We start from the raw sequence: 27,902 nt of genomic DNA, 5'->3' as shown, positions 1-27,902 counted from the left end.
ATAAATAAAATTGGTTAAGATCATAAATTTCATGTTGTGTAGTTTTTACCACAATAAAAAATAAAAAAATTTAAAAAAAGGAAGAAAGGAAGGAAAGAGAAAGACCTGGACACATTTCATTTTGCTACAGGGTGAGTCTGTGGAAACAACAAGCCATAGACCATACTGCACAATGTGATCGCCAGCCTAAAACACCTCAAGGAGCCAAAGATCCATATGAAGAGTTCTTTTTACCTTCCTTTCATGTCACCTCTCCTATCCTGTTACAAAAGTACCACACAGACTTTAAAACATGAGAAAAATCTACAGTCCTCATACCCTGTGTCAAAGTTGACCTTACGCTCACTTGAAAAATCAAACTAGAATGATTTCCCGTACCCCCCACACTTTTTTGGCCCACAAAACAAAAACCCCAAAACCCCCACCAACCTTAGGCCAAAATGAGAAGGCAAATGTTCTTTCATGAAGGAGCTGAGCTACTGAAGGGTCTCCATCCTCCATGTAGAACCCATCTCGGGTTTCATCCCTAGCGGTGCTCATGGAGGCATTGCTTTCTTCATCGAAATTCTTCCCTCTAGAGACAGCTCCTGCTAAGAAATGAGTTAGTGTGCATTACTCACGACCACAGTATCACTGGAAAAGAAGTTTAGAGAGGACAGGGTGAAAGATTTGAATACCACTCGGCTCCATTTTATTGAGTACCTACTTTATGGTATTAGGCATCTTACAATTGTGTTGTTAAAGCTGCTAACGGGCCCTTCATGCAGATGGTGTTCTCCTCATTTTATGGATGAAGAAGCAGACAGGCTTAGGGAGGTGACGTCACTAGTTATCTGACACTGTGCCCGTGCATCTCGGAGGAGGTGGAATGACAACCAGGTCTCTGACTCAAGAGCCTCTCCATGCAATGTGGTCCCCCGCCCCCCCGCCCCACAGCCCTGCCCACAGGAGGGAGGCTAACAACCCACCAGAGCACCAAGCCCCAGCTCCAGAGGGACAGTACGACAGGATGCTTTATTTAGTTTTCCTTTGTGTTGGGAACAGCAACCACACTGAGACTCACAAAGAACACTGGTTATTTTCAGATTCTACTTCTACCCTTTACTTCTGATTTAAAACTAAAATTAAGCATCATTTGTTTTAAAATAATCACCAGTATTTATTCAGTGAATGACCCTTGTCCTTCACGTGTATCTGTCCAAATTAAAGTCATCTGGAATTCTTCTGATACCACTACCATCAAGCTGACCCCTCCTCTTAATCTGGAAATTGTTACGTGCCCGTAACACCCTTCTGGGCGTTGAAGTTGCTCGAAATACCGTGTTTCCACGCCACATCGGAGCAAAACGTACGCCTAAGCATAACCTCACACCACCCGTCCAGAGGAACATGTACACAAGTTACCCTGAAAATGTAAACAAGAGCCCTTGTCACGTGACAGGAAACCATGGCCTGTCACGGCCGCCCCGCTGGGGCCGGGAGAGAGGACCGAATGGCGAGGCATTACCTTCAGGCTGGGAAGACTCTTCTGACTTATCATCATCCTCCAGCTTTTCTTCTTCGTCCTCTTCAGAACCTTTTTCTGAAATAGACTTGGGCCCTGTGTCGGCACCGACCTCCATCCCTTTCAGGTCACTTTTCACAGAGCTCGCCTCGGCCTCACAGCCCTGCTTACTGTCCTTCTCCCGGCCGTCGGTCTCTTCTTCCTCCTCCTTCCCCTCGGGTTTCTCTTGGATGGTCACGCCACCAGACTCCTCCGCTTTGCCCTCGCTTTGTCCCGCAGCCTTCTCTTCCTGGGCGTGAGCAGACGGGAGGACGGCAGGAGTCTGGCCAAATCCAAGGGCCAGTGGAGTCAGGGAGGACAGGTTACCTGCCCCTCGGTTCTGGGCAAAGTTTTTGTGCGCATCCAAGAAAGATAACTCGGGGTCGTTGAGGATGTGATAGTCCGTCCGGCTGACCCCGTGTTTAGCAGCGCCGACCAGCAAGTCCCGGTCATGCCTCCCACATTCCCACCACTCTGGCAAATCCAAACTCGGCTGGCAGAGCTTCAGCCTCTCTCCCAGCTGAGGGTGATGAAGAACCTGCTCGCGTATTTTCCGCAGGAGTTCGATGCGGTAGAGAGTTCTAGAGGCACGCTCTTCTGTGATTGGCTCAATCATGGAGGAGAGGTCAGGTGGTTCTGTAACATGAAAACAATTGTATTCACTTGGAAAAAAAACCTGAGTACGCTTTCAATTGTTCACTCTCTATTTTTCACTTTATTCGGCCTTTTACCATAGAACTTTCGTTACAAGAAGAACCTACCATCATCTGGCTTAGTGGGCATTCGACACACTCGCCTACACATGGCCACAAAACAACTGAAGTATTTCTCCAAACTCTCGTCAGACTTTTTGTCAAGTCTGGCAAAGGCTCGAAATTGGTTCCAGTCAAACTGCTGTTTCATGGGGTCAAAAATAACTCCAAAAGTAGATACCACACGGTAAAAATCAGCCTCTTCTCTTCTTGTCCACCTATGAGCAAGAAGACATTAGCTTAAACTGTACTTGAGTAAACAGGCTTAAAGTTTATTAATTCTTTTCCCCTTGTCCCCTAAACTTAATGTATGGTACTTATTCTGGGGGCGAGAGACAGACAGACAGCTTTGATGTACTGAGACTTTCTTTGATCATTATCTGGGACGTGATTCTCGCCTCTTGCCGGCTGAGAAGGGCAGAGAAGAGAGGCACATACCAGGAGCTCAGTAAAACCCTGCAGAAACTCACTTTTGCCGTTTCTCAGATATTATAGCTTCCCTTTCCGCTTCTAGTGCTCTCACTTCCTCCCGAGGCCGCCGTCTCCGCCGGTCAGTCTTCATTAGAGCCTCTTGCCTCATTTGTTGCCTTTTATAGCTGCGCTGATAGGCGGTAATGAGCCGGCGCAGACGGGTGGTCAGGGTCGAGGTGTTGGGCCAGTAAAGTTGGCCTAACTCAGCATTACTCTCGCTGTGCTTGCCTGGGGAAGTGGAAAAAATATTTTTGAAATGTGTAGCTGCAATCTCGCAATACACAGGATTTTCCATCAAAACAAGATGACTCATTAACATTCAGATGACAGTGTGGGAAAGGGCATCTTCGTGCTCTCATTTTTAAAATATAAATAAAGGATAATATTGGTATGAAACTTACAAACTGCTTCTTTTTTAACTCCTTGGTGGGGGGGGGAGCATGTTTACTCATCAGTTTTACGTAAAGAAACATACTTTATGCCACGAACGACAATATGAGGATGTTTTCCTGTAATGTACTTGGCATACCAATCTTGAACGTAAGAGCTAATCACATGATTGCTCGCCGATTATTTTACGTTAGAGGGAAGGTCAGTATTCTACAAACTTGCACTATTTCAGACACCTAGCAAATGCCCTCCCTACTCCCAAGAGACAGATTTCCAAAGATGCTGAAATGTTTCCGCTGACCGGTAAATAAATACATGTAAATTACCTTAATCCAAAAAATAGTTATTTCATCAACGAAATTCAATGTTATGAAAAATAAACAAGAATTAAAATGACTCACAAAGGGACGAGTCGGCGTAGAAGAAACGACACTCACGAAGAAGCCGAGGGCAGACACGTGAGCGATGCCTCACGGCATAGTTTGCTCTGCTCTGCGGGCTTCTGCGGAGCCTTACCTGTGGAGCGGATCTCCATGGATTCTTCCTTATCTTCTGGAGGAGAATTTGCAAATTCCTTGAAAGCAAAGCAAGAAACAGAATCGTTTCAATTTGGGGTTTCACTTTGCTTTATCTTTTAAGGAGAAGGCCACCATCTATAAAGTTTAACAAGTCGTATATGGGCATATAATATTTTACTGGTGCCGTAAAAGTCAATATACTCAAGTCCTTACGTCTATTTCATCCTTGAATGGAGTCCTGGTTGGTTTATATTCCGGGTCTTCATCTTCTCTATCAAATTCTCCCCTGTATCAAAATTGTAAAAAACGTTTAAATCGTACAGATAAGCAACAGACTGAGGAGCTCTCAAAAGACTACTAGCCTGCCCAGCGCCAATTTTAATTCTGGATTTGACATCAAAGGCGACCCCATCAGGGTTTGAATCGTGCGGTCATGGGGGAAGGGGCTGGGGCGGGGAAGTGTCATCATTTGGAAAAAACAAGCATGTTTCAGATTATCCAGATAATACATTGTGTTTAAATAATCGTTATGACATATAAACAGACTCTCCTGGTAAACGTCACGGAAGTTCAAATCAGACGCAACGCAGTGCCTAGCGCGGTATAAGAACTGAACACTGCCAATAGATGTGACACTGACATAAAGTTTATTAAAATTTTTAAATGTCCTTCTTACCCGTCACCGCCATCTGCTAGCATGTCTGTTCCTCTTTGCTCGGCAGCTATGGCCTTGGCATCGGGCATCCCGACTCGTTCCAGGAAGCACAGTGCGGGGTCAGCTCGCATGGAATTGTACTTCTCGTAGCCTGTGCCATAACCACCGGCCCAGAGAGGACATGCACAGAAACAGCAAGAGGGCCATCACTGACAAAAATCACAGCACTGCCCCGGTATACCAAGTTCATCCGTCAGCTGAGACGATCACTTAGGAACCTTGTTTTAGGGAAGCATTCCATAGGACGCTCACTGCAGGCCAGATGTGGGGCGGGGTGGGGCGGGGCACGGCGGGGGGTGGGGGGGGGGGCCGAGTTTCATTTCAGGGATCTTAGCCGAATGACCACAAACACTACCAGAAAAACAGGTTCAAAAGAACTGCGAGATGCCTGGGAAGAATTTTGACCCCATTTTCCCCAAGATCTAATTTTGCTTGACATTTAAAAGGCTTCATAATGCTCCTTCATGACCTCCGCAGGGTACTCTGCGTCCGCCCCGTCCTCCTGTGAGCGGCTTCAGTCCTGCAGGAACTCGCACCGCTGGCTGAAAACCCCTGTCTACGTAAGGCCAGCGAACCTGTCTTATTAGGTTTAGGATGATGCATGTCAGTAAGACGACACTGTTCCCTCCATGGTTTTCAAACTGCAATTTGCTTTTTGACTGCCCGAGTTGACTAGATGGAAAATGGCAGATCCCAACAGTGCACTGCGGGAAAATGATTTTTAGGCCGAGCTCACAAAACGCGGCTGCAGTACGTAGGCAGAACAGCACAATTCAATTAGGATGTGTACTACATACAACACACCGCTCCTAACTGCTGTAGAGCCGCAAGCCAAACTGTAATCATGAAAGGTTTTATAAGCCATCATTCTCCCCTTTAGTCAGGCTGGGCTGCTGAGAATACCTCCGTGACCCCCAGAGAATTGGGATTATAATCAGGAATCGCTCGCTGTATATATCATGCCAGTTCTGCATCCCCCAGCCTTTCAAAGTTAACAAGGCTGCATCCCACTCAGGGGAGCCGTGAGTTCTCGGCACTGACATTTGTGAAATATTGCTTGGAACAAAGCCCAGGAGGCACTTGTACAGATTAATAGCAGAGGTTAAGCCCACCGTCCACTTTGACACGGGTTGGCAGAGCTGAGCAAGGGGAGCCATGCTTCGAAGCAAAGTTTAGGGAGAGCTAGAGGACGACTTGGCTATTATTAAAACAAATATGGTTTGGGTTTTATTTACAGCCAAGAAAGAAATGTTTTCTTCTCAAAGACTCAACAAACACTCAAAAACAGCATCTGATATTTACAGTTCGTATTAGATTTTTAGTAGAGGAAAACGGAAGAAGCCAAGAGTCCTTTGGAACTATCCTCATTAATGTTATGACTTGGGAAAAGAGCACGCGAAGAGCTCTACCGACAAAGCCACACAGTCCAGACGTGGTCGGACAGAAACTTCACTTACCGTGTTTGAACACTCCAATTAGGAGGGACTTATCTGCTTCCTTATCCCACCAATCTGCGGGGACTTCTGCATGGAAGGGTTCAGGGATCCACACATCAGCCTCACTATAAAGACAACCGTTCACATAATGTTCGCAACACACGTAAGATTAAAAAAGGATCCCGGGTACCCACAAACACGGTACACGGGCTCCCACGCCCCCTTCCCACAACAAGCATCTGGGCGTCGTCGGGAGCGGGCAAAGGTTAAAAGAAAGGGTGTCGGGCAGTCGCTTTCTGCCGTAGCCAGAAACGAACTTCATCGCACGGGGCCCCGTTCTGAAGGTCACCTCAGAACGCCAGCCACGCACCTCACACCTTTTTATATGACACGCGCACATCCGCACACGCTTTCCCCGACGACCGTCGCGCGCCCCCGTGCTCCCAGGCGCAAAAAAGGAGATGCGGCCCCGAGGGTCTCTGGAGGTGCCGAAACCCAGCCGGCGGTGTTTCCCGACCTCCCGGATTATGACGCGGAGGCACAGAGCGGCGTGCGTTTGCACTAACCTTGAGTCAGCACCCTCTAAAATCTTATCTGCCTGGTCTCCTATAACTTCTTGTCTTAGGTAGTACAGCATGCGGACACGCAGCAGGACCCTGGAGAGGAAGACAGAGGGGGGAAAAAGTTCTTCACTTCAGGACTGTTTGCCAACAGTGGCTTTTTGGCAGCTGCTGCTGTTCATCCATCATCCTGCCAAGGCTGATTAGCCATGCTGTATGGTAGGCTTGAAGCGTGACAGATGGTGGCACATAATCACCTCTGTGTGGTGCTTTCTGCTGGCTTCCAACAGGCCTGCCTGGCAACCGCTCGCGCTGCACAGAGAGGGACCGGGCTCAGCCCAGCCCAGGCGCACTTCATTCCGTCCTACCTAGTGCAGCTTGTGAAGTTTAGACACGTACCCTACCACTGCCTCTGAAGTATTGAAGCAAGTTTGTAAACAACTGAGCAGATGGCTTTCAGTAACTGTTCTGCTTCATTATCTCATAAAATTTCCTCAGCTGCTGCCTTAATACCATTTTTGGAAGCACATCAGAAGTTGTAGGAATAAACGAGATATAAAATCTGGTTTTACTACCTTACAATAAACCCTCAATATGGAATGTCAGGTTTTTCAGATTATACAACTTTGCTTCCGAGAAAGGAAGATGGTGATGGGGGTGTGGGAGGGGGTGGGTCCTCACTCTTCTCCCTGAAGGAATATTAAGCATTGTTTATTCTCTCTAGTTTACGTTACCTGGAAGCCTAGGCTGTGGCTTAAAAAATAATGGCACAAAGGAGGTTAAAATGCGTCCGATTCCTTGAAGTTCTTAGTCACTTTCAAGGAGTAAGTTTCTGAAAAGGCTTGGAATTCTAGGTACCAGAGTTTCAATCGCGTCTGGATGTCTTCGGTGGCATAAACTTAGTTCTTTCAGTAAAGCCCCCCTGGCAAATCCCGAGGGCCCACGTCTACTCTGAGTCCAGCATCTCCTGCTGGACATCCCCTGACCCGCATTCGGGACTGGTATCTGACGAGTGCCTAAGTGCTGTCCCCTAGCTGGCTGATCCCATCACTCACTCACAGAGCTTGTTACTGCCCACGTGTCACGTCTGCAGATACTAGCTCCTCTGACCTTCACGATAATCCTACGATGAAGCGGGGCACCTTACAAGTTCCGTTTCACAGACGTGAAAACTGAGAGTCACGGAAGACCGGTGACCTCTCCAAGGTCACGGGGTCACCTTGAGCATGGACCACTTGGGAGTAGGCCTCCTGACTCCAGCACTGAACACACTGTCTCTCAGGACGTGGCAAGCGTCCTTGAAAATATCAAAATGACAGATACGGGCAGTTTCACCAAAACAGACTACTCCCGCACACACGCCCAGGTACGCCGTGATACGCCTTCCTCTCCACCAGGTGTCTGCTTTTGAGCACCGGGGACTCTAGATAGACAGGGTGTGAGGCTGGAAATACCTGAGTACGCCCCACGGCAAAATTTTAATGTTTTCGAGAGTTTTCTTTCGATAGGATTAAAAACTGGCTGTGCCACACTGAACCGGCAAAAGGAAACTAACAGTATGGCACTCCATGGCTGCCACCTCACTTCTTCTCTGGTTAGAGCCCTTACGGGCCAGGACCTGCTTAGAGAGGATGCTCAGGAAAGGCAGTTACACAGGAAGCACTCTCCACCCTTGGCCGGATTCTGTTTTTCACCAAAACTCAGCACAGCGGCCATGAGCGGAATGGATTCGCTCCCTTTTCTTATTTTTAAAATGTTTGTTTCTGGGAGGAAGGAGAGCACAAGCCGGAGCGGGGGAGGGGCAGAAAGGGGGAGGGAGGAGGACAGAGCTCCTCCCAGCAAAGCAGGCTCTGCACTGACAGAAGAGAGCCCGGTGCCAGGCTCGAACCCACACACCGTGAGATCGTGACCCGAGCCGAAGTCGGACACCTAACTGACTGAGCCACCCAGGCTCCCCGGTTTCTCTCCCTTTTGATAGAAGACAAAATTTTCTTCTTTGGGAGGAATCTTAGTTATGTGGAGGCTTTCAAGAGCTAACTGTGAGTGTCACCTCTCTTCTAGAGGAAAAATTCGAACCAGTGCAACTGGCAAGCTCAGTGCCCCTGTGGAACACAAGGTGGGCACCAGCAGGATGGTGGTAGGTACCACACAGGAGATGGCCTCCGACCCTAAGGAGTCTGCCCTTGGTAAATCCGACAGACCAGCCTACTAACGAGTCTCCCCAGACTTCATTCACATTTGACTGGCTGTCCCACTAGTGACCGTTTTCTGGACCTGCACCCAGTCCAAGCCCATATATGGCAATGAACTCTCCTGCCCCTTCATCTCCTTTAACCCGAGACAGTTCCTCTGTCTTTGTCTCTTGAAACTTTTGAAGAGAACTGACTGGCTATTTTCTAGGAGGCCCCTCAATTTGCGTTTCTTATCCTCTTACCAGTCACGAACCTCTCCCCACTTTAGGCCCTGAGAAGTCTCGAGGCAAGATCTATCGGGGAGAAAAAGGGACTCCTCACGTGTTCCAGAGAGGGGACGGCAAGCCTTGCCGGTCTTCTCCTGCGACCACGGGCAAAGAGCACCCTAGCTACGTCTCACATACTAATTAGGGAGGGGACTCCACAAGAGTCCGCTACTGATCTCAGAACGGGAAATTGAAAACTACTGCCCCTGTCACTCTAGGACCCGGGCACAGGAGCCACTGTTCCCACACTGAATCACTTCACTTCCGGTTTGTATGCCTCCAGAACTCACAGGGCTATTGACCCAAAGCTGACATAAACCACAGGAAACAGAAGTTTTCTAATAGCTGTAAGTGGGGCAGCATTTTAGGGAGAGCTATAATGCCACAGCAGTAACAACAAAACCGTTTCTGAGGCACCAAAATGGTCTGAGGTAATGGTTTTAAAGACTCAAAAAGGAAAAATTTTGTCAGTCAGAATCTAGTGATAGCGATCAAAGGTAGTCCCCAAAAGCACTACCATATTTACGAAGGGAAAAGAACCACCATCACTGCAAGCCCGGAGCAGCAGGGGCTCCCCGGGAATTATGTCACATGAGGCTCGGGTGACCTCATGGAGAAGGCAGGCATCGGAGGGGGTGGGGGTCACTGAGAGCAAGGGCACTGCCCTCATCTGTTCTGGACTTCCAATCTGGCTCTGCCCCCCTAACTAGCTGAGGCCCTAAGTACCAGAGTCTCCATCTCCTTGTCAGGCAAACGGGGAGGAAAGAAAAAGAAGGAAGGAAGGAAGGAAAGAGAGAAAGAAAGAGAGAGAGAGGAAGGAAGGAAGGAAGGAAGGAAGGAGAGAGGGAGGGAGGGAAGGAAGAAAGGAAGGAAGGAAGGAAGGAAGGAAGGAAGGAAGGAAGGAAGGGGGAAGGAAGGGGGGAAGGAAGGAAGGAAAGAGATAAAGAGAGAAAGAGAGAAAGGAAGGAAGGAAGGAAGGAGGAAGGGAGGAAGGAGGAAGGGAGGAAGGGAGGAAGGAAAGAGAAAGAAAGAAAGAAAAGAAAGAAAGAAAGAAAGAAAGAAAGAAAGAAAGAAAGAAAAAGGAAGGAAGGAAGGAAGGAAGGAGGAAGGGAGGAAGGAAGGAAAGAGAGAGAGAGAAGAACAAAAGAAAGAAAGGAAAGAAGGAGGAAGGGAGGAAGGGAGGAAGGAAGGAAAGAGAGAAAAAGAGAGAGAAAGAAAGAAAGAAAGAAAGAGAAAAAAAAGAAAGAAAGGGAGAAAGAAAGAAAGAAAGAAAGAGAAAGGGAGAAAGGGAGAAAGGAAGGAAGGAAGGTAAGAGAGAAAAAGAGAGAGAAAGAAAGAAAGAAAGAAAGAGAAAAAAAAGAAAGGGAGAATGAAAGAAAGAAAGAAAGAAAGAAAGAAAACCAACCTAACAGCACTACTTGTCTCAGACAAGTCAAACGGATAATCCACGTGAAGCACCCACGGGAAGCTGTGCTCAGACTTCTGTGGCTACTTTGGAAGAGAGATACACATTTCTTTATATCCTGCTTCATCCAGGTGAGATCCTGTTGCAGAGCTCTGCGCGGCTAACAGAAGTGAGTCCTAAGGAGGGCTGAGGAACTTGCCCAAGGCCACACGAAGCTACAAGTGGCAGAACTGTTCGCTGCTGGCCCTACGACCGGTTCTCGAAACGGCAGGCTCAGGGCACGGGACGAACCGCGCACGCGCCGATGCTAGTCTAATGTGTGGATCGTTAACAGAGCTCCAAGCAATGACATAAATTCAGATTTAATATTCTTCAACGACATACAATCAGTTTCTGGAAGGAAAGATACGGAATATGATTCTAAGCTTACAGGTAAGAAAAAAGGACCCACCGACTGAGGTGCTATTAAGCAAAAGATTCCAGGTAAACTCCCCAGTCCCTCTGCTGAAAGCAGTCGGTGGAAGGTGGGGTCATATAAAGCTGACGGGAGCTCTCTAACAGGCCTTGGTTAAAACTTAGTTATCTGCAACATTCTCAGCAGCATGACTCACAGTCGCGGAGAGGAGCCCATCACCCCAGGCGCCCACTGACAGATGAATGGATAAACAAAATGCGGTGTACGTGTCTAATGGAGTATCATTCAGCCATAAAAAGGAAGGAAATTCTGTGGATGAACCCTGAAAATGTTATGCTAGGTGAAAAAAGGCCAGACACAGACAGACAAATACCGTCTGGTTCCACTTATGAGGTACCTAGAACGGGCAAATTCACGGAGACAGAAAGGAGAACGGCATTTGCCAGGGGCTTGGGGCAGGGAGGGAAGAGAGCAAGCTACCGTTTAGCAGGTGCAGAGTTCACACTGGCATCAACAACAAGCTCTGCGGTATAGACAGCGCCGATGGGTACGTGGCATTCTGAAAGTAATTAATGCCACTGAGTTGTGCTTACAGATGGCTAAACGGGAAGATTGTGTTGTGCACCGACGACAACACAAAAACCAAATCAGGCTTCTGAAGCTATGATACGATTGGCGTGTGACTTGGCACCATGTTTCAAGGAAAACAGTAAAGGGGCGCCGGGGTGTGGCTCGGTCGGTCAGGCATCCAACTTCGGCTCAGGTCATGATCTCACGGTTCACGGGTTCGAGCCCCACGTCGAGCTCTGCGCTGACGGGGTGGGGCCCAGTTGGGACTCTCTCGGTCCCTCCGTCGCTCGCACGCGCTCTCTCTCTCTCTCTCAAAAACATACGTTAGAAACAAGGACACGTACTAAAGTTGTAGCAACACAGTATTACGGCTCAGCAGCCAACGTCACACACCCTTCGGCAACGTACTTATTGCAGTGGTGCTTCAGGTGTTTCTTGTAGCTGTCCTCCTGGAACAAGGCATCCGGGTTGCAACCCGCCAGCCAGTCGGCATCCTGCACCACCGGATGGGTGCTCTGGGCTTTCACCTTCTTTCCTTTCCTTCCCCTGGGCACCGGGGCCGATAAACCTAGAGTCGTAAAAATAATAATAATAATAATAATAATAATAATAATAAATAATAGCAACAGCAGCAACAAAAGTTTTGTACAACCCCAATTACAGTGTCAGACTGGGACATTTCCCCACATGTGTGGCAGGGAGATATGGGGTCTAGGTTGTGTCACAAGGGTCCTGGGTGGCTTTCCGGGACCCTGCGGCACAAACGACATGAAGCGGACCTACCAGAATGGTTGACCAAGGCTCGCGTCTGGCCGTCCGCTGTGGGCGTGATCAAATCCCAGATGAAGCTTTTGATATTCTCATCGCCCTTGTAATGATTGAGGCAGTACACGAGGATGGCCCTGCAGATGGTTTCCACGTCTTGCTCAGTGAGCTGACGCTTGTAGCGCCCGTGCGAAAGGATGTCTGTCCACCGTCCCCAGCTGCAAAGCAGATATTCAGCATGTAGACGGTGCCTTTCAGTTTAGACCTGGGGCTTTACTTTCACAGGCAGGCAGCAGCGTCAGGGAGGCCTTGGCCGAGAGGGGCACAGGGCCCGCCCTGGCAGGCCCTGCCGTTTGCCCTGGCCTGGGCCTCTCTGGCTTCTATGTACTCAGTTCCTCAAACTGCAGGGCTAATCCTCACCTTCAGGCCTTGGGACACGCTGCTCTCTCTGCATGGAACTCTCTTCTCCCTGCCCAGCGCCGGACTCTCTCTCTTACCCGGGCCAATCCGCGACGCCCACCCATTAAGTCACGCCGCCGTCTGTGGGACCCCCTCTTACATTCCCCCTAGCCTCAGGAGCGGGAGACAGTACTCGAGCTGCCAATTCAAGGACACACCCGCTGCTGACTCTCCCTTTGCACCATCCTCCCTGCCACAGTACCCTCACTGTTGATCGCCGCTTCCGCTCGTACACCTTCCCTGAGGCAGGGCCCTGACTGTCCTACTCATAGGTGCATCCCTGGTGTCTGAGTATCCTACCCAGTGCCCCGCCTCCAGGAGGCGTCTACTACATAGTGATGCCTAGAGGAGGAGGGCAGCCCTTTCCTCAAAGACACCGCACTCGAAGCATACTTCTTAGCTTTAGGAGTCACTGATAGATCCCATTTCTAAAGCTATCGGCAAAACTCTCAGCTACTAGCTTTGATGGTTAGGTTGAAACATACAAGCAGGTGCAAGTAGCAAAGGGCTTGGGTATCTGTCCTGCTGAGACACAGAATGGGCTTCAGCTGAACTTCATTTATTCCATAAGAAATCACTGATTTGGCACTCATTTTGTGTCTGCTAGCATCGCGCTCTTCCCCGAGGACACAGAGGAAAGAGTCTCGGGCTTCGTGGAGCTCTAACTGGGGCTCTCACAGGAGAGGGCTGCTACTCAAAGTCATGAGACAACATGATGGGTGTGATGGAACGTGCAGACCAGACTCTCTGGTGCAGGGCGCCGAGGTGATGCCTGTGCTGATGTCGACGACAGGAGCTGTTGGGCAGAGCAAGTCTGTGTACTGGGTGTGTGTGTGTGTGCGTGCGTGCTCACACTCTAGGCAGTGGAAAGAACTTCTAGAAAGACAGAGATGAGACAGAGCATGGCACACTGAAGGAGATGAGGCGGTCTATCCCAACAGAAGCCTGAGCTATCCACAGAAAGGACCAACAAGACACATAAGGGCCAGATAAGAGCCCTGTAGGCCAGATTAATAGAGAGTTTGTGTTTATTCTGAACTTAATGATAACCCACTGGAAGAACTAATCAAGAGCAGGATATCACCAGACCTATAGAAAAATTATTTTGGTGGCAGTTTTTTTTTCTGACTGGAACTTGTCTGCAGTCCCACAGTGTGCTAGAGAACTCTTTGGAGATTCAGGTATCTACCTTACCATCATTCAAAGCACTGGGTGGCGTTTCACACAGATTTCAGAAATGAATTAGATGTGGCTCCTGCCTTTCAGAGACATGTTGTCCAGCAGGACAAACACGACACATTGGGACTTGAAATAACCACCCCGGATGTTTGAGATGAGCTGCAAGACCTTCAGAGCCAAGACGATTGCCTTTAACAGGTTTTTGTAACAGAAAAAAAGTACCGAAAGACTACTATAGTCACAAACTGCATGTGAAGCTATAACAGGAAAGGCATCTGTGGTCTTGAGACTTCATTCTACGTTATTAGTCACCGACAGGTAAGTCTGGATCTGACATCGTTCCTTAAGGGCCAAAGCTGTGCTCCTTCCCATCCACGAGGATCCGAACAACCGTGAGCACCTTTACCAAACAACCCTGGGCCCCGTCAAAGTTGCTGCGAAGTCATTTGCTTGGCTGCACCATGGGGAGTCACAGAAATCCAGACACACAAAAGATACCTTCTCTACGCTGGTCAGAATTTGACATTTAGAATGAAATTCTGTGTTTCACATGAGTCTGACTCACCCATAGACGAGCAGATTCTTCTCAACTCTAAAGCACTCACTCCTCGCGTAGCCCTGGGACCTGTCCTGGGGCCGCCGCGGCTTCGTGCAAGGCTTCTCTTCGGAATCACTTTCCAAGTCTGAAAACTCCATCAGCTCGTCTTCTTTCACTGCACTGTACAGCCTGGTTTGCTTCCTCACTCTTGGAGTGTCAATAACCAGGTTGTTCTAAAAGAGACAGCAGATAACTTTGAAACTTCTGAAAAAGCACCCTTGGCTTGTAGTAGATAGGGTTTGAGCAGGACCTCTCACTCACCCTCCCGTTTAAGGCATCAATATCCAATTCAGCCTTCTTAGCCCACTTTTGCCAGAAATTTGGATCATCCAAGGAAATGTCTGTCCTGTTTCCAGATGCAACAAAACTGGCCTAAAGGGGGAAAAATATGCATGACTTTCAGATGCTTTTCTCAGAGGCAAAATGCAAAGCAGTTTCCATTTACTTGGTCAGCCAAACACGTGTGTGTTCTTGCACTGTGTGCTACATGCGGCAGTCTGTGGGCGAGGATGAGAGACCGTCCCTCAGGCAGCTCTCTGTCCAGGGGTTTCAACAGATCAGGAAGCAAAAGATGACAGTGCAGCGTGATCAGCGACAGGTAACAAAGGTACGTACACGTGCAACTGATATACAAAGGGGGGCGGGGCCCTAGCCAGGTTCGCGAGGGGGTGGAGGTGCAGGGCGGGCACTGCTGGGACAGAGAACTGGCTCCCCAGAATATAATGCCTGGACCAGACTGTTAAAAGCTCACAGACCAGGAAAAGTATGTGGAACCGTTCACGACAGAGCATGTGCAAAGGCTCAGAGGAGAAGCAAGGCGATTGTGTCATGTGGCTGGTGATAAAGGTAGTCAGGGGAGAGCAGCGAAAGGTCGAGCTGGTGAAGCGGGCAGAAACCAGGCCATGCGGGGCCTTGCATGTCCCGTTAACGGGGTTCTGAGGTAGCAGGGAACTCTTTCAAAATGGAAATAACCTCAAGATGGACACAATCGTATCCAAAGCCACCTGTCAGAGAGATCCTACTGATGTCCTGGGGCACGGGAGGGTTGAACAGGCTACTAAAGTAATTTACACAGGGAACGGCGAAGACTGAAAATGGCTCCGGCAGAAGTGGACAAAAGGAGACAGGCTAGAAATGCGTTCTTTAAAAGGTAAAATGACAGGAGTTAGAATCTGGGTGGATGTGAAGCATGGAGGAGAAAGAGGAGGAGGAGGAGGTCAAGAAAACCCTCAGCAGCCAAGTCTAGCCTCTGAACGGCATCACTCAGGCAAACAAGCAGGCTGTGAATGTGGGCATGTCCACAGGGTGGAGGGATGGGAATGAGGCTCTGCACATACTGAACCTGAGGTGCCTGTGAGGACAGAGAACAGAGCCTGAGAAGAAACTGGAAGACGTGAGAGAGAAGGTGCTGGGTCACAGAGCCCAGAGGAGGGAGCCTTTCAAGGCTGGCGTGGCCGGGGTGACTAGATGTCCGAGCAAAAGGAAGGAGACGGACCCTGATCTCACACCACACACCAAGATTCACACACAAGGGACCAAGACCAAAGTGTCAGAGTAAAAACCGTAAAGGAGCAAATCTGTGTGACCTTAGGTTAGACAACACATCAAAAGCACGAATAATGAAAGAAAAAGATGGGTAAATTGGACTTCAATGAAATTAAAGACCATTAAGAAAAGACTAGGAGAAAATACTTGCAACCTGTATTACCTAATGAGAAACTTTTATCTACAATATATAAAGAATTCTTAATATTCAACAATAAAAGACAAGTAACTCTAAAGATTTGAATAGACATTTCCCCCCAAATGATACACATATGGCTAACAAGCACATAAAAAGATGCTCAATAGCATCAATGAGTGCAGATCAAACCAGAGTTGGGTATCACTTCACACTCACTAATATGGCTAGAATCAAGAAGTCAGAAAATACCAAGTGCCAGTAAGGACGTGGAGACATTAGACCCCTAAAACACGGCTGGCGTGAAGGGAGAACGGGGCAGTCGCTTTAGAAAACAGTCTGGCAGCTCCTCAAAGGGTTAAACACAGAGTTAACACATGACCCCGCAATTCTATTTATGGGAGACACAGAAGAGAAATGAAAAGATGTATCTGCACAAAAACCTGTTCGTAAATGTTTGTAACAACGTCATCCACAATAACCCAAAGGTGCAGACAACCCACGTTTCGTTTTCAACCGGTGAATGCATAGACAATCCCAGTGTCCATTATCAACTGCCGAAAGAGGTGCTTCTAGGAAGAGAACACCATTCAGCACAAAAAGGGAAGGAATTACTGATACATGCTACAACACGGATGAATCTCAAAAAACCATGCTCAGTGAAGGAAGCCAGACACAAAAGACCACATGTTGTATGATGCCACTTTATGAAATGTCCGGAGCAGGCAAATCTATAGAGGCAGCAGATTAGTGGTTGCCAAGGACTTGGCAGGGGAGGGGAGGGGAGGGGAGGGGAGGGGAGGGGAGGGGAGGGAGGAGACGCTGACTGCTAATGGGCATGGGGTTCTGGGAGATGGAAATGTTCTAAACTTAGATGTGGTGATGGCTGCACAAGTCTGCAAATATGGTAAAGGCACTGAATTGTGCACTCAAAAATCGGTGAATTTTATGGTAAGTAAATTACATTTCAAGAAAGCTGTTAAAAATAAAGGTGTAAAGTGGGCCTGGGTGTGGATGGGTGGAGCGACGTGTAGCGGGGGCCCTCAGAAGGCGCTCTCAGTCAAGCGGTGGTGACCTTCACCAGAGCTGGTCTGATGGCAGGGGGAGGGGTGCAAGCTGGAGGTGGAAACATAAGCAGAAAGGGAGACCGTGGGGACAGCTGGTACAAATAACACTCGTGTGGATTTTAGCTGTGAAAGAAGGGTTATGGAGTTGTAGCTGCAGGGCAAAGCAGATGAGAGGCTTTTTAAAGATAGGAGTGGCTTGACTGCTGTTACAGGCTATGTCAGGAAGCAGGATCTCAGGAAGTACGATGTCAGAGCTCAAGAAGTAGAGAGCGTGGGGTCAAGGACACAGGTAAAGGATTAGGCTGGGAGTGGGGGAGCTGACAGGAGGCCAAGGTGAGGATGACAACCAGTGCCACATACAGAGAAGGGGACCCAAGACACAAAGAACCTTCTATGCATCAAGGGTTCCACGGGGAGTTAATAAGTAATTCTTAACTCTCAACTACAAAGCAAATGGTACATGTGCACCTGGTGAGCACTTTATAAGGTCCTGCTTTATGTGAACTCTGTTACACTTCTATAGAAAACCTGCCTCTTCAGGTCAGTTCGCACCTTAGCAAACGTGGAACCTTTGCCTTCAGACTCAATGGTGATAGTGTGGGTTCGCCGCAGGAGAATCTGGTCAATATCTTCTTCGCAGAACTTAGACCCTTCGTCCTCCTCATCCATGAGTGCACCGTAGGCCCCCTTTCGCAGAAGATCCTCTATTTCTTTCTTGGAAAGTTGTTGGACCTGTTTTAGAGAGAGATTTAAAATAATTTAGAATTGAAATGTTTTAGACCACACAAATGCTTCGTTGTACCCAAGGAGGATAAACCTGACATAGAAAATGTAAGGGCGCCTGGGTGGCTCAGTCAGTTAAGTATCTGATACCGGCTCAGGTCATGATCTCACAGTTTGAGAGTTTGAGCCCTGCATCAGGCTCTCTGCTGTCAGCACAGAGCCCACTTTGGATCCTCTGCTCCCCACCTCTCTCTGTCCCTCCCAGGCTCATCCTCTCCTTCTCTCTGTCTCTCTGTCTCTCTGTCTCTCTCTCTCTCTCTCTGGAAGGAAAAAAAGGGAAGGGGAGGGGAGGGGAGGGGAGGGGAGGGGAGGGGAGGGGAGGGGAGGGAAGGGAAGGGAAGGGAAGGGAAAGAAGAAAATATGACAAGTTAGGCTGAAAATATTGAGGCTGAAAAACATTCTGATGCTGGATAATTTCTTACTATTAGTTACATAAAGCAAGGAGCCAGAAGAAAGGAAAGGTCTGGGCAGGTGTGGATTACCCCGTTGGTAGCGTTTTCTCTCCCACTCATGGACTGCAGCACAGCTTTGTCCAGGCCGAGCTTCAGACTAGCCTTGTCAAACATTTCCCTTTCGTAAGAGTTTCTTGTGATCAGCCTGTAGATTTTCACAGATTTGCTCTGTCCTATTCTATGACATCTAGCCTGAGCCTGGAAGAGAAAGGAAATGAATGGCCACCACGGAAAGAAAAGACTCAAGTGTCAGCTACAAGAGCACCTGTTCCAAGAAGCAGAGGGGCAGTACAGAAGGTTAACGTCCTAAGAAATTCCTTTTACGTTATTAGTAAATGGATTACTCTTGGTTTATTGGCCCGATCGTGGAACACTGCCTTAGGGACTACATGGCTTTAATGTATTGGTTTCACTGGGGCTTCTCCATCACAGAATGACTTTGGAAAAAAAAAAAAAAAAAAAAGAAGGAAAGAAAGAATGAAAAGAAAAGAGAGAAAGGGCCTCAGGACGATATTCTTGAGTGTTTACCTGGAGATCATTTTGGGGATTCCAGTCGGAATCGAAGATGATGCAGGTGTCAGCAGCAGTAAGATTAATGCCTAAGCCTCCTGCCCGTGTACACAGGAGGAAAACAAACCTATCAGAATCGGGTTTGGAGAATCTGTCGATAGCTGCCTGGCGGAGGTTGCCTCTCACTCTGCCGTCGATCCTCTCGTACGGGTACCTGGAAAACGTCGGGATTAACAAGGAGGCCCGATACTCGGCGACAGGACGCTTGTTTCTTTTTGTAAACAAAGTATTACAATATGGGGTATGTAGTACCCAAATGATATCATTTATCAGAAATAATTGCGGAGCAAACAGCTTTTAGGGTAGTTTGGCATATAATCGGTTGAATGCTCAAAAATTAAATTTTATTTTACTTCTTCTCTAGTAAAATAACTTAAGTCTAAAAATAGCTGACACCTCCGGGGCACCTGGGTGGCTCAGTCGGTCGAGCGTCCGACTCTGGCTCAGGTCATGATCTGGTGGTCTGTGAGTTCGAGCCCCGCAACGGGCTCTCTGTGCTGACAGCTCAGAGCCTGGAGCCTGCTTCGGATTCTGTCTCTCTCTGTCTCTCTCTCTCTCTCTCTCTCTCTCTCTCTCTCTCTGCCCCTACCCCTGCTCGTGCTCTGTCTCTTTCTCTCTGAAAAATAAACGTTAAAAAAATAAAAATGAAAAAAAGATAGCTGACTAAAATAACAAACAATTTCAATCTTAGGTAAGACCGATTCGCCTCTAGTCAAATGAAAGAAATGGGAAACAAAACTGCCATGGAAAGTACGCGGAGTCCTACTCTGGTCACTGACAGTTTTTAGAAAGAGAGGGGACGCATTCTCCCCACTCCGTCCCCTTTATCACGAATGTCACTTGGAGGTGAAGCGCTTGGAGCCCTGGGAAAGGTCATTTTTTATTTCCTTTTTATTCTCGTGGTGCGGTGGCCTCACCGTCTTTGAATGAGGTAGTCTTCCAGTATGTCCAAGCAGCGCACCATCTGGGAAAAGATAAGCACCCTGTGGCCACCAGCCTTCAGTTTTGGCAGTAGTTTGTCAATCAGCACTAGCTTGCCAGCAGCCTGGATCATCGCCTGGAGCTGAAAATCTGGAGAGTCTGCATTGTGTGTTTCTTTAAACTCTTCCAAAATTTTCTCTTCAGCACCTGCAGAGATTGGACAGCATAACGTGAATACCGTAAAAGGTTTTTATTACTAAAAACAATGAACTTGCTTTCAAAACCCACTGCTAACTGTAGGAACCAAAATGCCACACTCACGTTTATGAATATGAATCTATCCACTTACTAAGAGTCAGGTCTGCACAAAACCGTGAAAGTATAAAAGGGATCAAAGTTTTAAGCACAACACATTTAAACATTTGGGGGGGGGGGGCGGGTAAAAACCACATTTTCCAACAAACAAATGTTTGCTGTCTGTAGAAACTGAATTTCAACAACAGACTGTCAAGCCAGAAGTGGCAGAAACAAGCCACGGGCCAGATACCTACAGAAAATTTGGAACCTAAATTGCTAAAGAAATGAAGAATTGTTTACTAGCTGAATATAAACACAAACAACAAAATCTGTTCTGAAGCTGAGAAACAAGGGAACAGAGGTCTAATAATTACGGTGTCAGGGCAGCGGTTTTTGTAGATAACTGCGTGTTAATACAGCCAAGAGGAGGGCACCGAAAGGGAATCCCTCTCTCAGGATAATCTTCAGAGACTTTTTAGGGGTTCTGAACGAGTATCTCCTATTGCAATCTCTAAATCTCCCTCTACGTTCACGTTCATCTGATAATTTCATGAGGTACAAAAACTCTATCTTGAATTACCCAAAGCTTTTCAAGCTTTTAGAAAACAACAGCAGCAATCAACCCTGTGTTGCGAAAGGCTTCTACGCCTGGCCCTCTTTTTCTCATAGCCTCGTGCAGATTTCCGCTTGTACAAAGACTTGGGTGCATCAGAGAAGCCTCAAGAGGATGACGCCGTCAGGAGAGAAGCGCTTACGGCTCCCCCACACCCAAACGCCAAACACACACAGGCTAAGCTTGCTTCGACTGCTTAGGTGGCTTAGCCAGAATTAGACAGCACCGGTCTGGCCTCCTCCCATCTCGGGGGGTTAATCAGGCCACGGCTGCTGTGCTCAGCACCTCTCCCTAAGGATGGGGGTGGGGTCACCCATTCTTTAGAAAATACAAACAAATCCACCTAATGGGATTGGTTCCCAGCCTTCAAGTGTGCCAGAAACTGTAAACTACCCTTCTTACCACTGGTTTTAAACATGTGAACTCACAATACATCAGACGGGTATGCACAAAATCTCAAAAGGGGCTTGAAGGCCAGGTGGGTTAGACCCCACGGCTACTCGGACAGAACTTCTGCAAGCAGCAGCAGATGTAAGACAAGTGCCATCCCATTTCCATCTGAAGGGCACTTGTGCAAATCAAGTTATGGCACAGTCATATGCAGAAATACAGCTTGGTAATTATTAATCAACAGAGAATCTTACTGAGAACTGATTAAAGTCACTTCATGCCTTTACCCAGGCACCAAGGCCCCTGCAAAGCACACTGACTTGCGAGGAAGGGGGCCTGGCCGGAAATGCCAGCGGGGCGGGAGTCACCGGTCTCTCACTCCCTTTTCCACGCGAGCAAGAGGCTAATACGCAAGACTTTTCTCTGAGAGGGGAAAAAATGGGAAAGGTTTTGACTAGGAAAAGGTAAAAACAAAATGCTATTGAAGAGCATTCGCAGGAATGTTCTTGAATAAAGCTGAATAATATTTTTCAAAACATGACACTTAGAAATCTAGGTTCTAGATTCAGGACAAGAAGGCCATCAGGAGACAGGGGAGATGGGTTTAAGTCCATATATTACATTAGGTCTTTCTAAAAAGTTTATTCCTGTGCCATACAGTATAAGCTCTTGACAACTCAGAACTAGATTTTACTCCTGATACTTGGGCAGTTATTTTTTTTGTCCATATGAAAATTATACTCCAGAACCAAAATGTACTACATTACTTAGTTTAAAACAAGCTGATGGTTAACTCAATAGTTTTCAAAAGTGAAATAATCACTTTGACAAGTATCAGACATTTGAGTAATTTTAGTAAAAAAATTGAAAATATAAATACTTTAGGCAAGTTAGCAGAGAAATTTTTTTTCATTTTAAGTTTGTTCAGAGAAAAGAAAAGTGACTTTCTTGCTTTTTCATTGCTACTACTCATTTCTCATCTTATAAAGAACAGTCAAACTTAAAATGCATTTGCTCTTACCTGACAAAAGCTACTGCCGAGTTAATCAATCCGGCTCTTTGTTACCAATTCAGGTTCTTAAAGTGGCAGGCGGTTTTGGAAATATCAGCAAACATCTATCCTATGTGATTCCTCTAACACCATGTTTATTACGGTCAGATTGAAGGAAGGAGGTCAGGGAAGGTGTTGGGGAGAAAACCAGTTTCTGCCTTCTGAGGTCACAGGCAAATTTTCAAGTTTACCAATTAAAGATCTACCTTGATGTGAGATTCATAAATATCAATCCGAAAATTAATAGGTTATGATAAGCCAAAATACTTTGTGGACACTGCCCTAAATTAAAGCACTGTTCACGCTACATTTCAAAACGTGTGTTTGCATCAGAGAAACTTGAGACGAGTGTGGAAGTCTTTTCACTTAAACAGATGGTCACTGTGAGGGCAGTGACCGCTCTGTTATCTAGCTACAACAAGAAGTTATTATCTAGCCAATGGTATCCAGCCACAAACAAGAAATTATTTTCTTCTGAAGACAACCAGAAACACAGTTACTATTTTCTATCCCAAATTCATTCCGCTGTGCAAGCTTCAGCTTATCTTCTGTCCCCTATTCTCTCTACTCCTCCTGACCCCCAACAAGGACAACAAATGACTCTTAAGTCACTCCTAACCATTAGGGGACGCTGACCAAGTTTTCAACATTATTTGTGCTCTCGCATGGGGAACCTACAACTGGACCTTCCATTCTACTGAGGCTGGGGCCAGGAACCCTGAACGCATTTATGTTCCCCGGTTACCCGCTTATCTAAGCAAAAGCAACACCGACCAAGTGCTCACAGTGGGCCCCCAAACACTGTGCTGAGCACTTAAGATGTTCGCCCACACTGAAAATATTACTCACTTACATAGTTTGGGTTCTGCCGTCAGTTCTAATTCCTTTCCCTGTGCTTTGCTTGCATGACCATGTGTTACCAACTTTGCTTCCAGCTTCCACAATTACAGAAATGTTGCGCTTTCCGGGATCGAACTTTAGCTTGACAACCAATACAAATGTCAATTTAACCTCCACCACTGAAAACTTCCTTGAATCCGCTCAGTGAACACGTGTAGAGTTAGCATCACATCCGTATACTTTCTACTCTGGATTGTGGATAAAAAGATGGGCGGTACCAGCCCCGGGGCAACCCTGGCGAAACCCAACGTCCAGTCCAGTCCACGTAAGTTATCTGGGCAGTTGTAACATCGGACGTGCCCGCGGGGTGTGCGCATACATTTCCTTTACAGTTTCTCGACATAAACGCGTATACATACACCTGCTTAACAGATACTTCATAACTTGTAGGGACAGAAAAAGCTGACCCCAAGGTGTGACCAATTAGAACAACTGCCACAGACATAAGCCTCCGAAATTCTAAGAGACTCCTGGTGAACAATGAGTTGTTATATGAGATGATCCTGAAGAGCAAACAGCCAAGGAAGAGACCAAGCAGCTGTGGTTTTTTTTTTGGGGGGGGGACCCCTCCCTCGAAATGTTCAGTGCGTATAATCAGCAAGTAAGCAGACAAGAGAGACTTGATGGAACTGCGCGTGGGTATCTGACAACGATCAATGACATCAACCCTTTCGCACGCATTCTGCTGGCAGCATTTAAGCTCTTTTGTGAGTGCCTTCCTTTCCCCCCTTGGAGGCTACTAGCCTTCGTTTGCTTTCTAGCAGCTATTAAATGCAAAAGTGTGTGTGTGTCACACGCACGCGTGCTTCACTCATACCATCAATCACCCTAAGCCTCAACACCATCTCCCCAACTCAGGCACAGGCTGGTTGACACTCACCATAACGGCCTTACAGGCTCTTAAACACACAGCATTAGTAGGTTGGCAGCATTAAACACAGAGTTGTCACACAGAATGCTCTCTTTCGCGGACCAAGCTAAAAGCGCAAAGCTTGGAAGGGAAATTCATCGATGTCACACCACAGCAAGGACCTCAGGTGGTACCCTGAGACCGTCTTCCGGGCGTGGACCACTCTGTCACTGAATAACAAAAACGTGTGGACCTGAGGTGGCTGACAGGTGTGTAAGCCATGAAAGGGGGGAAAGATTAGAAACTCTTTAAATTAGCTGCCCTTGAACTCCATGGATTGTGGTAAAGATAAAACCAAGCTTTGTTCCCCTGGAAAAGGAACCTAATTGCGTTGCTGGCCAGTTATAATTGTGCACAAACACCCCAGTTGAACTGGTCATCACTTTTCTTTAACCCGTATGAACTCCGGCCAGGTATGGCAGCAAGAGCCTCCTGGCAGGTCTTTCTGCCTGTAGGTCTTTCTCTGCTCCCTCCCATCTGTTTTATGTGGTGTTGCCAGGTCAAGCATCCTGAATCACTCCTCAGCTCAAACACTAGCCACGGTTCTCCACTGTCTACGGACTAAAGCCAACATTCCATGACCTCGCATTTAAGCCTCTCCGCCGTGGGGGTCCCAGGATGTGTCTAAGGGTCACTGTCCCACGGCTACTTACGTGGACTTTATACTGTGGGCAAGTTCCCCTTTGTTTTCCTGCCTCTTTGTCTTTTCTCAGATGTTATTACACCAGTCTAAGTGCCCTTCCTTTTTCTAACCCTGACTGGCAAACTCCTTCCCACCCCCACAGACTTGTCGCAGTGCCACCGCTTTCTCATCGCTCTGTAATCTCCATCCCTGACAAACCTGAAGGCTCCCATACCCTCCAGAGTGCCCCACACATCACAGGCATGCAACATGGACCCGTTGAATATTTCTGGAAGACTACAAGACAGGTTTTTTACTCAAATCAGTTATAAGACACTCTCAATGTAGCTAAGAAAACAGGAAGGCTATAAAGTATTCATCAGTAACAGAAACAAACTGTTCTCAAAGTTTTAAAATGACCCCTCATGGTTGATGGGGGGTGGGAGGGAGGGGAGGGTGGGTGATGGGTATGGAGGAGGGCACCTTTTGGGATGAGCACTGGGTGTTGTATGGAAACCAATTTGACAATAAATTTCATATATTGAAAAAATAAATAAATAAATAAAATAAAATAAAATGACCCCTCATTCTTAGGGAGTAAGTCCTAAAAGCGTCTAGACTGAAACTTCTTCCTATCAAAGTCTCCAGACAGCTGCCAGCCGCCTTCTCCGCCAGCTCCTCCTCAACTTGTCTGATGCAAACACACACACGGAACACGCGTGCGTTTGTGTGCACGCACGCGCACTCCCCCCGCCCACACACAGCCAGAAAGTCCCAATTGAGGCTAATCTCTCTTTAGCTGTTAGCACGTTTGATGCTTTTCAGCCAAGAACACTAACACCTCCTTCCAAGGGGTGAGACAGAGGCAGGGAAGGAGGAGACAGGAGAGCTGAGGTCCTGCCACAAGGATCAGGGAGGGCAACGTTCCTCCGCCTTCAGCCAGCACAGGAGGCGTCCGGAAGAACGGGAAGGCGGCGAAACCCGCGTTGAGATGACGGGATCCGGTCATGACTACAACCCACGAAGTCCTCTGCAGGGAGAAAAGGACTCCTGGAGGTTGGACAGTCATTGAAAATGCGCTTCCCGGCGCACAGGCTTACCGTTAATAAGGTATGGGTGATTGCAGCACTTCCGTAGCTCCATCATAGTGTTTAAAAGGTTAGGTACGTTAGCTTGGCCACCGCCTTTGGAGAGAAATGTGAAATTCTTCTCAAGGATGGCTCGGTAATATTTCTTCTGAATGTTCGTGAGCTCAACTTCAATAATGGTTTCTTCTTTGGGGGCCAGGTTCTTCTCTACATCCTCCTTGAGACGTCTCAACATCATTGGCTTTAGAATAGCCTGGAGTTTTTGCACCTAAAAAAGGACCTTAAGTAAATACTGGTATCGTGATTTGCTTGCAGGTTAAAACACATTCTAACATGGAAAATCAGGACTATCTTATTCGTTTACCATTCATTTTCATTTGTCAAAGCCCAGCAAGGGGATGAAGGCCCTCATCTCTCAGCTTGCGTAACAGAAGCGCATGAAGGTTGAATGAGTCGGCGTTAAATGGCCCGTTTCAGCCGGGAGCCCGAGCAGCCAGAAGGCCTGACAAGCACACAGCAGAAAAGAACTCAGTGTATTCACTGAGCTTTCCCTTCTGCTGGTCTCAAGCCATAGGGATGATGAGGAAGAGGGAAGACACGATGTCATGGGAGTGCTGTGCTTTAGTTCCCTTCCTTTCTGGAAAGAGCTAACAGAATGAGCAAGCCAGGAGGTACCTACTCCGTCCACCAATAAGCGGGCAGAACATCTCTCTCTGGTTCTCGTTTCTGCTGACTGGCAATAGGACATACAGCACACAGGATAGTTTTTATTTTAAGAAAAGCAAAACCAACATAAAGCAGACTTTACCCTGAACTGAACTAAGAGGCTTTAAACAGTAAGTTGTAGGGGGCAGGGGCCATAAAGACCAAGATTTCCAGCGTATCTCTATCTGTTTCAATTACAGTACAATAATGAATACCCACACAGCTCTTAGGATGTATAAAATAACCAGCTGCTTTTCAAACACAATACCTCATTTATTTCTCACAGAAATCCTGTGGGGTAGTTTAAATGAAAATACAGAGAGTCAGAAAAGTAAGTTAACAAGTATGACTAGAATCCCGGAACTCCAGGGGGCGAATAACTGCAAATTGCCATGGCTTCTGACACTGAGCTCACAAGTGCACGTAGTGAAATCACCATCCTGAATAGCACCGCGGTCTCTGAAAATTACATGAGTAGGTAATAAGTAACCTCGCTGAACAATTCTCAACAGCCCGTCACCAGGGCAGACACACAAACAAGAACACGTCGACAATGAAGACTCGGAATGTCCAAGGAAAGGAGGCAGAAGGCTCCCCTGACCAGGAGGCGAGAAAAAAACCGACACAATTTACATTTTTACATAGCTAAGTAGGAATGCTTTGCCACTTCGTGGGTTCGTCTTCAACGACGTGACTAAAGCACAAAGTAGACGCGGTAAGTACCTGCTCTTCTGTTTTCAGATCACCAAATTCTTGCATGAAGGTGGTTTCTGAAGGGAAACGACTCGGTTCCAAGAAATGAAGCAGGCTGAAGAGTTCCTCCACCGTGTTCTGTAGGGGGGTCCCCGTCAGCAGCACTTTGTGCTCCTGCGGGAACACAAGGAAAGCAACGGACTGAATCGCGACCGAAGCAGCGTCTTAAACCCAAAGCCTCTTTTTCCAGACATCCATTTGCCTACTTCTCATTCGTGCAGCTCGGCATCCACCACGCGTGACGTGGGGGCGGTGGGCGCGAAGGCGGAGATACGAGGAACACTTGGACCCTGCTTCAGACACGTGGCGGGGGCCCTCTGGAACGCTGCAGACCCCGTAAACATGTCCTGCCCTTTCATTTCTTCCAGGGGTTACCGGGTCGGCATTTTAGTGCCATGGCGGTGCAAGTGGCCTGAGTCCCAATGCTTTTTCCCCTCCCCAAGTTTTTTTCCTAAAATCCCTGGACTCAGAGAGAGCTCACATGCTTCTTTCTGTTCTCTACATCAACAGCATTCTCATCTCCCCATCTGCTTCCTGCATGACTCACTTTAGAGACAAAAGAAGTTCTTCTACAGGCAACGGCATATGAAAAACCATTTTGTTCTGCAAAAATTTCAAACTAGCAAAGAGGTCAGCTTGGTTTTAAATACCACAATCACTTTTTTTTTTTTTTTTAACAGATGCTATTTCTAACTTTGTTTCTTTGAACCAAGTTAGGTATTTCTTTAAGATAATTCTTCCTGTTTACGAGCTCTTTCTCCAGCCTTCCTCATGCATCTGTTCTCTTGTCTTTGTGTTTTATATACCCAACACAGAGGAGCTGTTTCGCAGTGACCGGTTTTAACGGTAGTGAGTTCATTAATCT

General features: G+C 47.4%; 1 protein-coding gene across 4 annotated transcripts in view; it reads right to left on the bottom strand.

The window, feature by feature from the left end:
- CHD7 (chromodomain helicase DNA binding protein 7) overlaps nt 1–27,902 on the bottom strand; it is a 190,814-nt gene that overhangs the window by 11,731 nt on the left and 151,181 nt on the right. For 3 of the 4 annotated variants that reach the window (XM_078441927.2, XM_078441929.2, XM_078441928.2), the window contains exons 14-32: nt 27,008–27,151; nt 25,592–25,847; nt 19,705–19,915; nt 18,746–18,941; nt 18,248–18,415; nt 17,535–17,714; nt 14,496–14,606; nt 14,202–14,407; nt 12,017–12,216; nt 11,642–11,801; nt 6,392–6,481; nt 5,847–5,950; nt 4,351–4,480; nt 3,888–3,960; nt 3,673–3,730; nt 2,766–2,994; nt 2,305–2,513; nt 1,508–2,179; nt 430–590 (exon numbers count right to left, since the gene is read on the bottom strand). In XM_078441927.2, coding sequence (XP_078298053.2) covers nt 430–590; nt 1,508–2,179; nt 2,305–2,513; nt 2,766–2,994; nt 3,673–3,730; nt 3,888–3,960; nt 4,351–4,480; nt 5,847–5,950; nt 6,392–6,481; nt 11,642–11,801; nt 12,017–12,216; nt 14,202–14,407; nt 14,496–14,606; nt 17,535–17,714; nt 18,248–18,415; nt 18,746–18,941; nt 19,705–19,915; nt 25,592–25,847; nt 27,008–27,151 — 3,558 coding nt within the window. The remainder of the gene's footprint in view (nt 1–429; nt 591–1,507; nt 2,180–2,304; nt 2,514–2,765; nt 2,995–3,672; nt 3,731–3,887; nt 3,961–4,350; nt 4,481–5,846; nt 5,951–6,391; nt 6,482–11,641; nt 11,802–12,016; nt 12,217–14,201; nt 14,408–14,495; nt 14,607–17,534; nt 17,715–18,247; nt 18,416–18,745; nt 18,942–19,704; nt 19,916–25,591; nt 25,848–27,007; nt 27,152–27,902) is intronic. The other variant, XM_078441930.2, reaches the window with a different exon arrangement.

The sequence above is a fragment of the Panthera onca genome, chromosome F2, assembly GCF_046562875.1.
Source record: "Panthera onca isolate mPanOnc1 chromosome F2, mPanOnc1 haplotype 2, whole genome shotgun sequence".
Taxonomy (NCBI): Eukaryota; Metazoa; Chordata; class Mammalia; order Carnivora; family Felidae; genus Panthera; species Panthera onca.
Note: the sequence above shows the minus strand (reverse complement) of the source record. Positions and strands in the feature narration are given on the sequence as shown.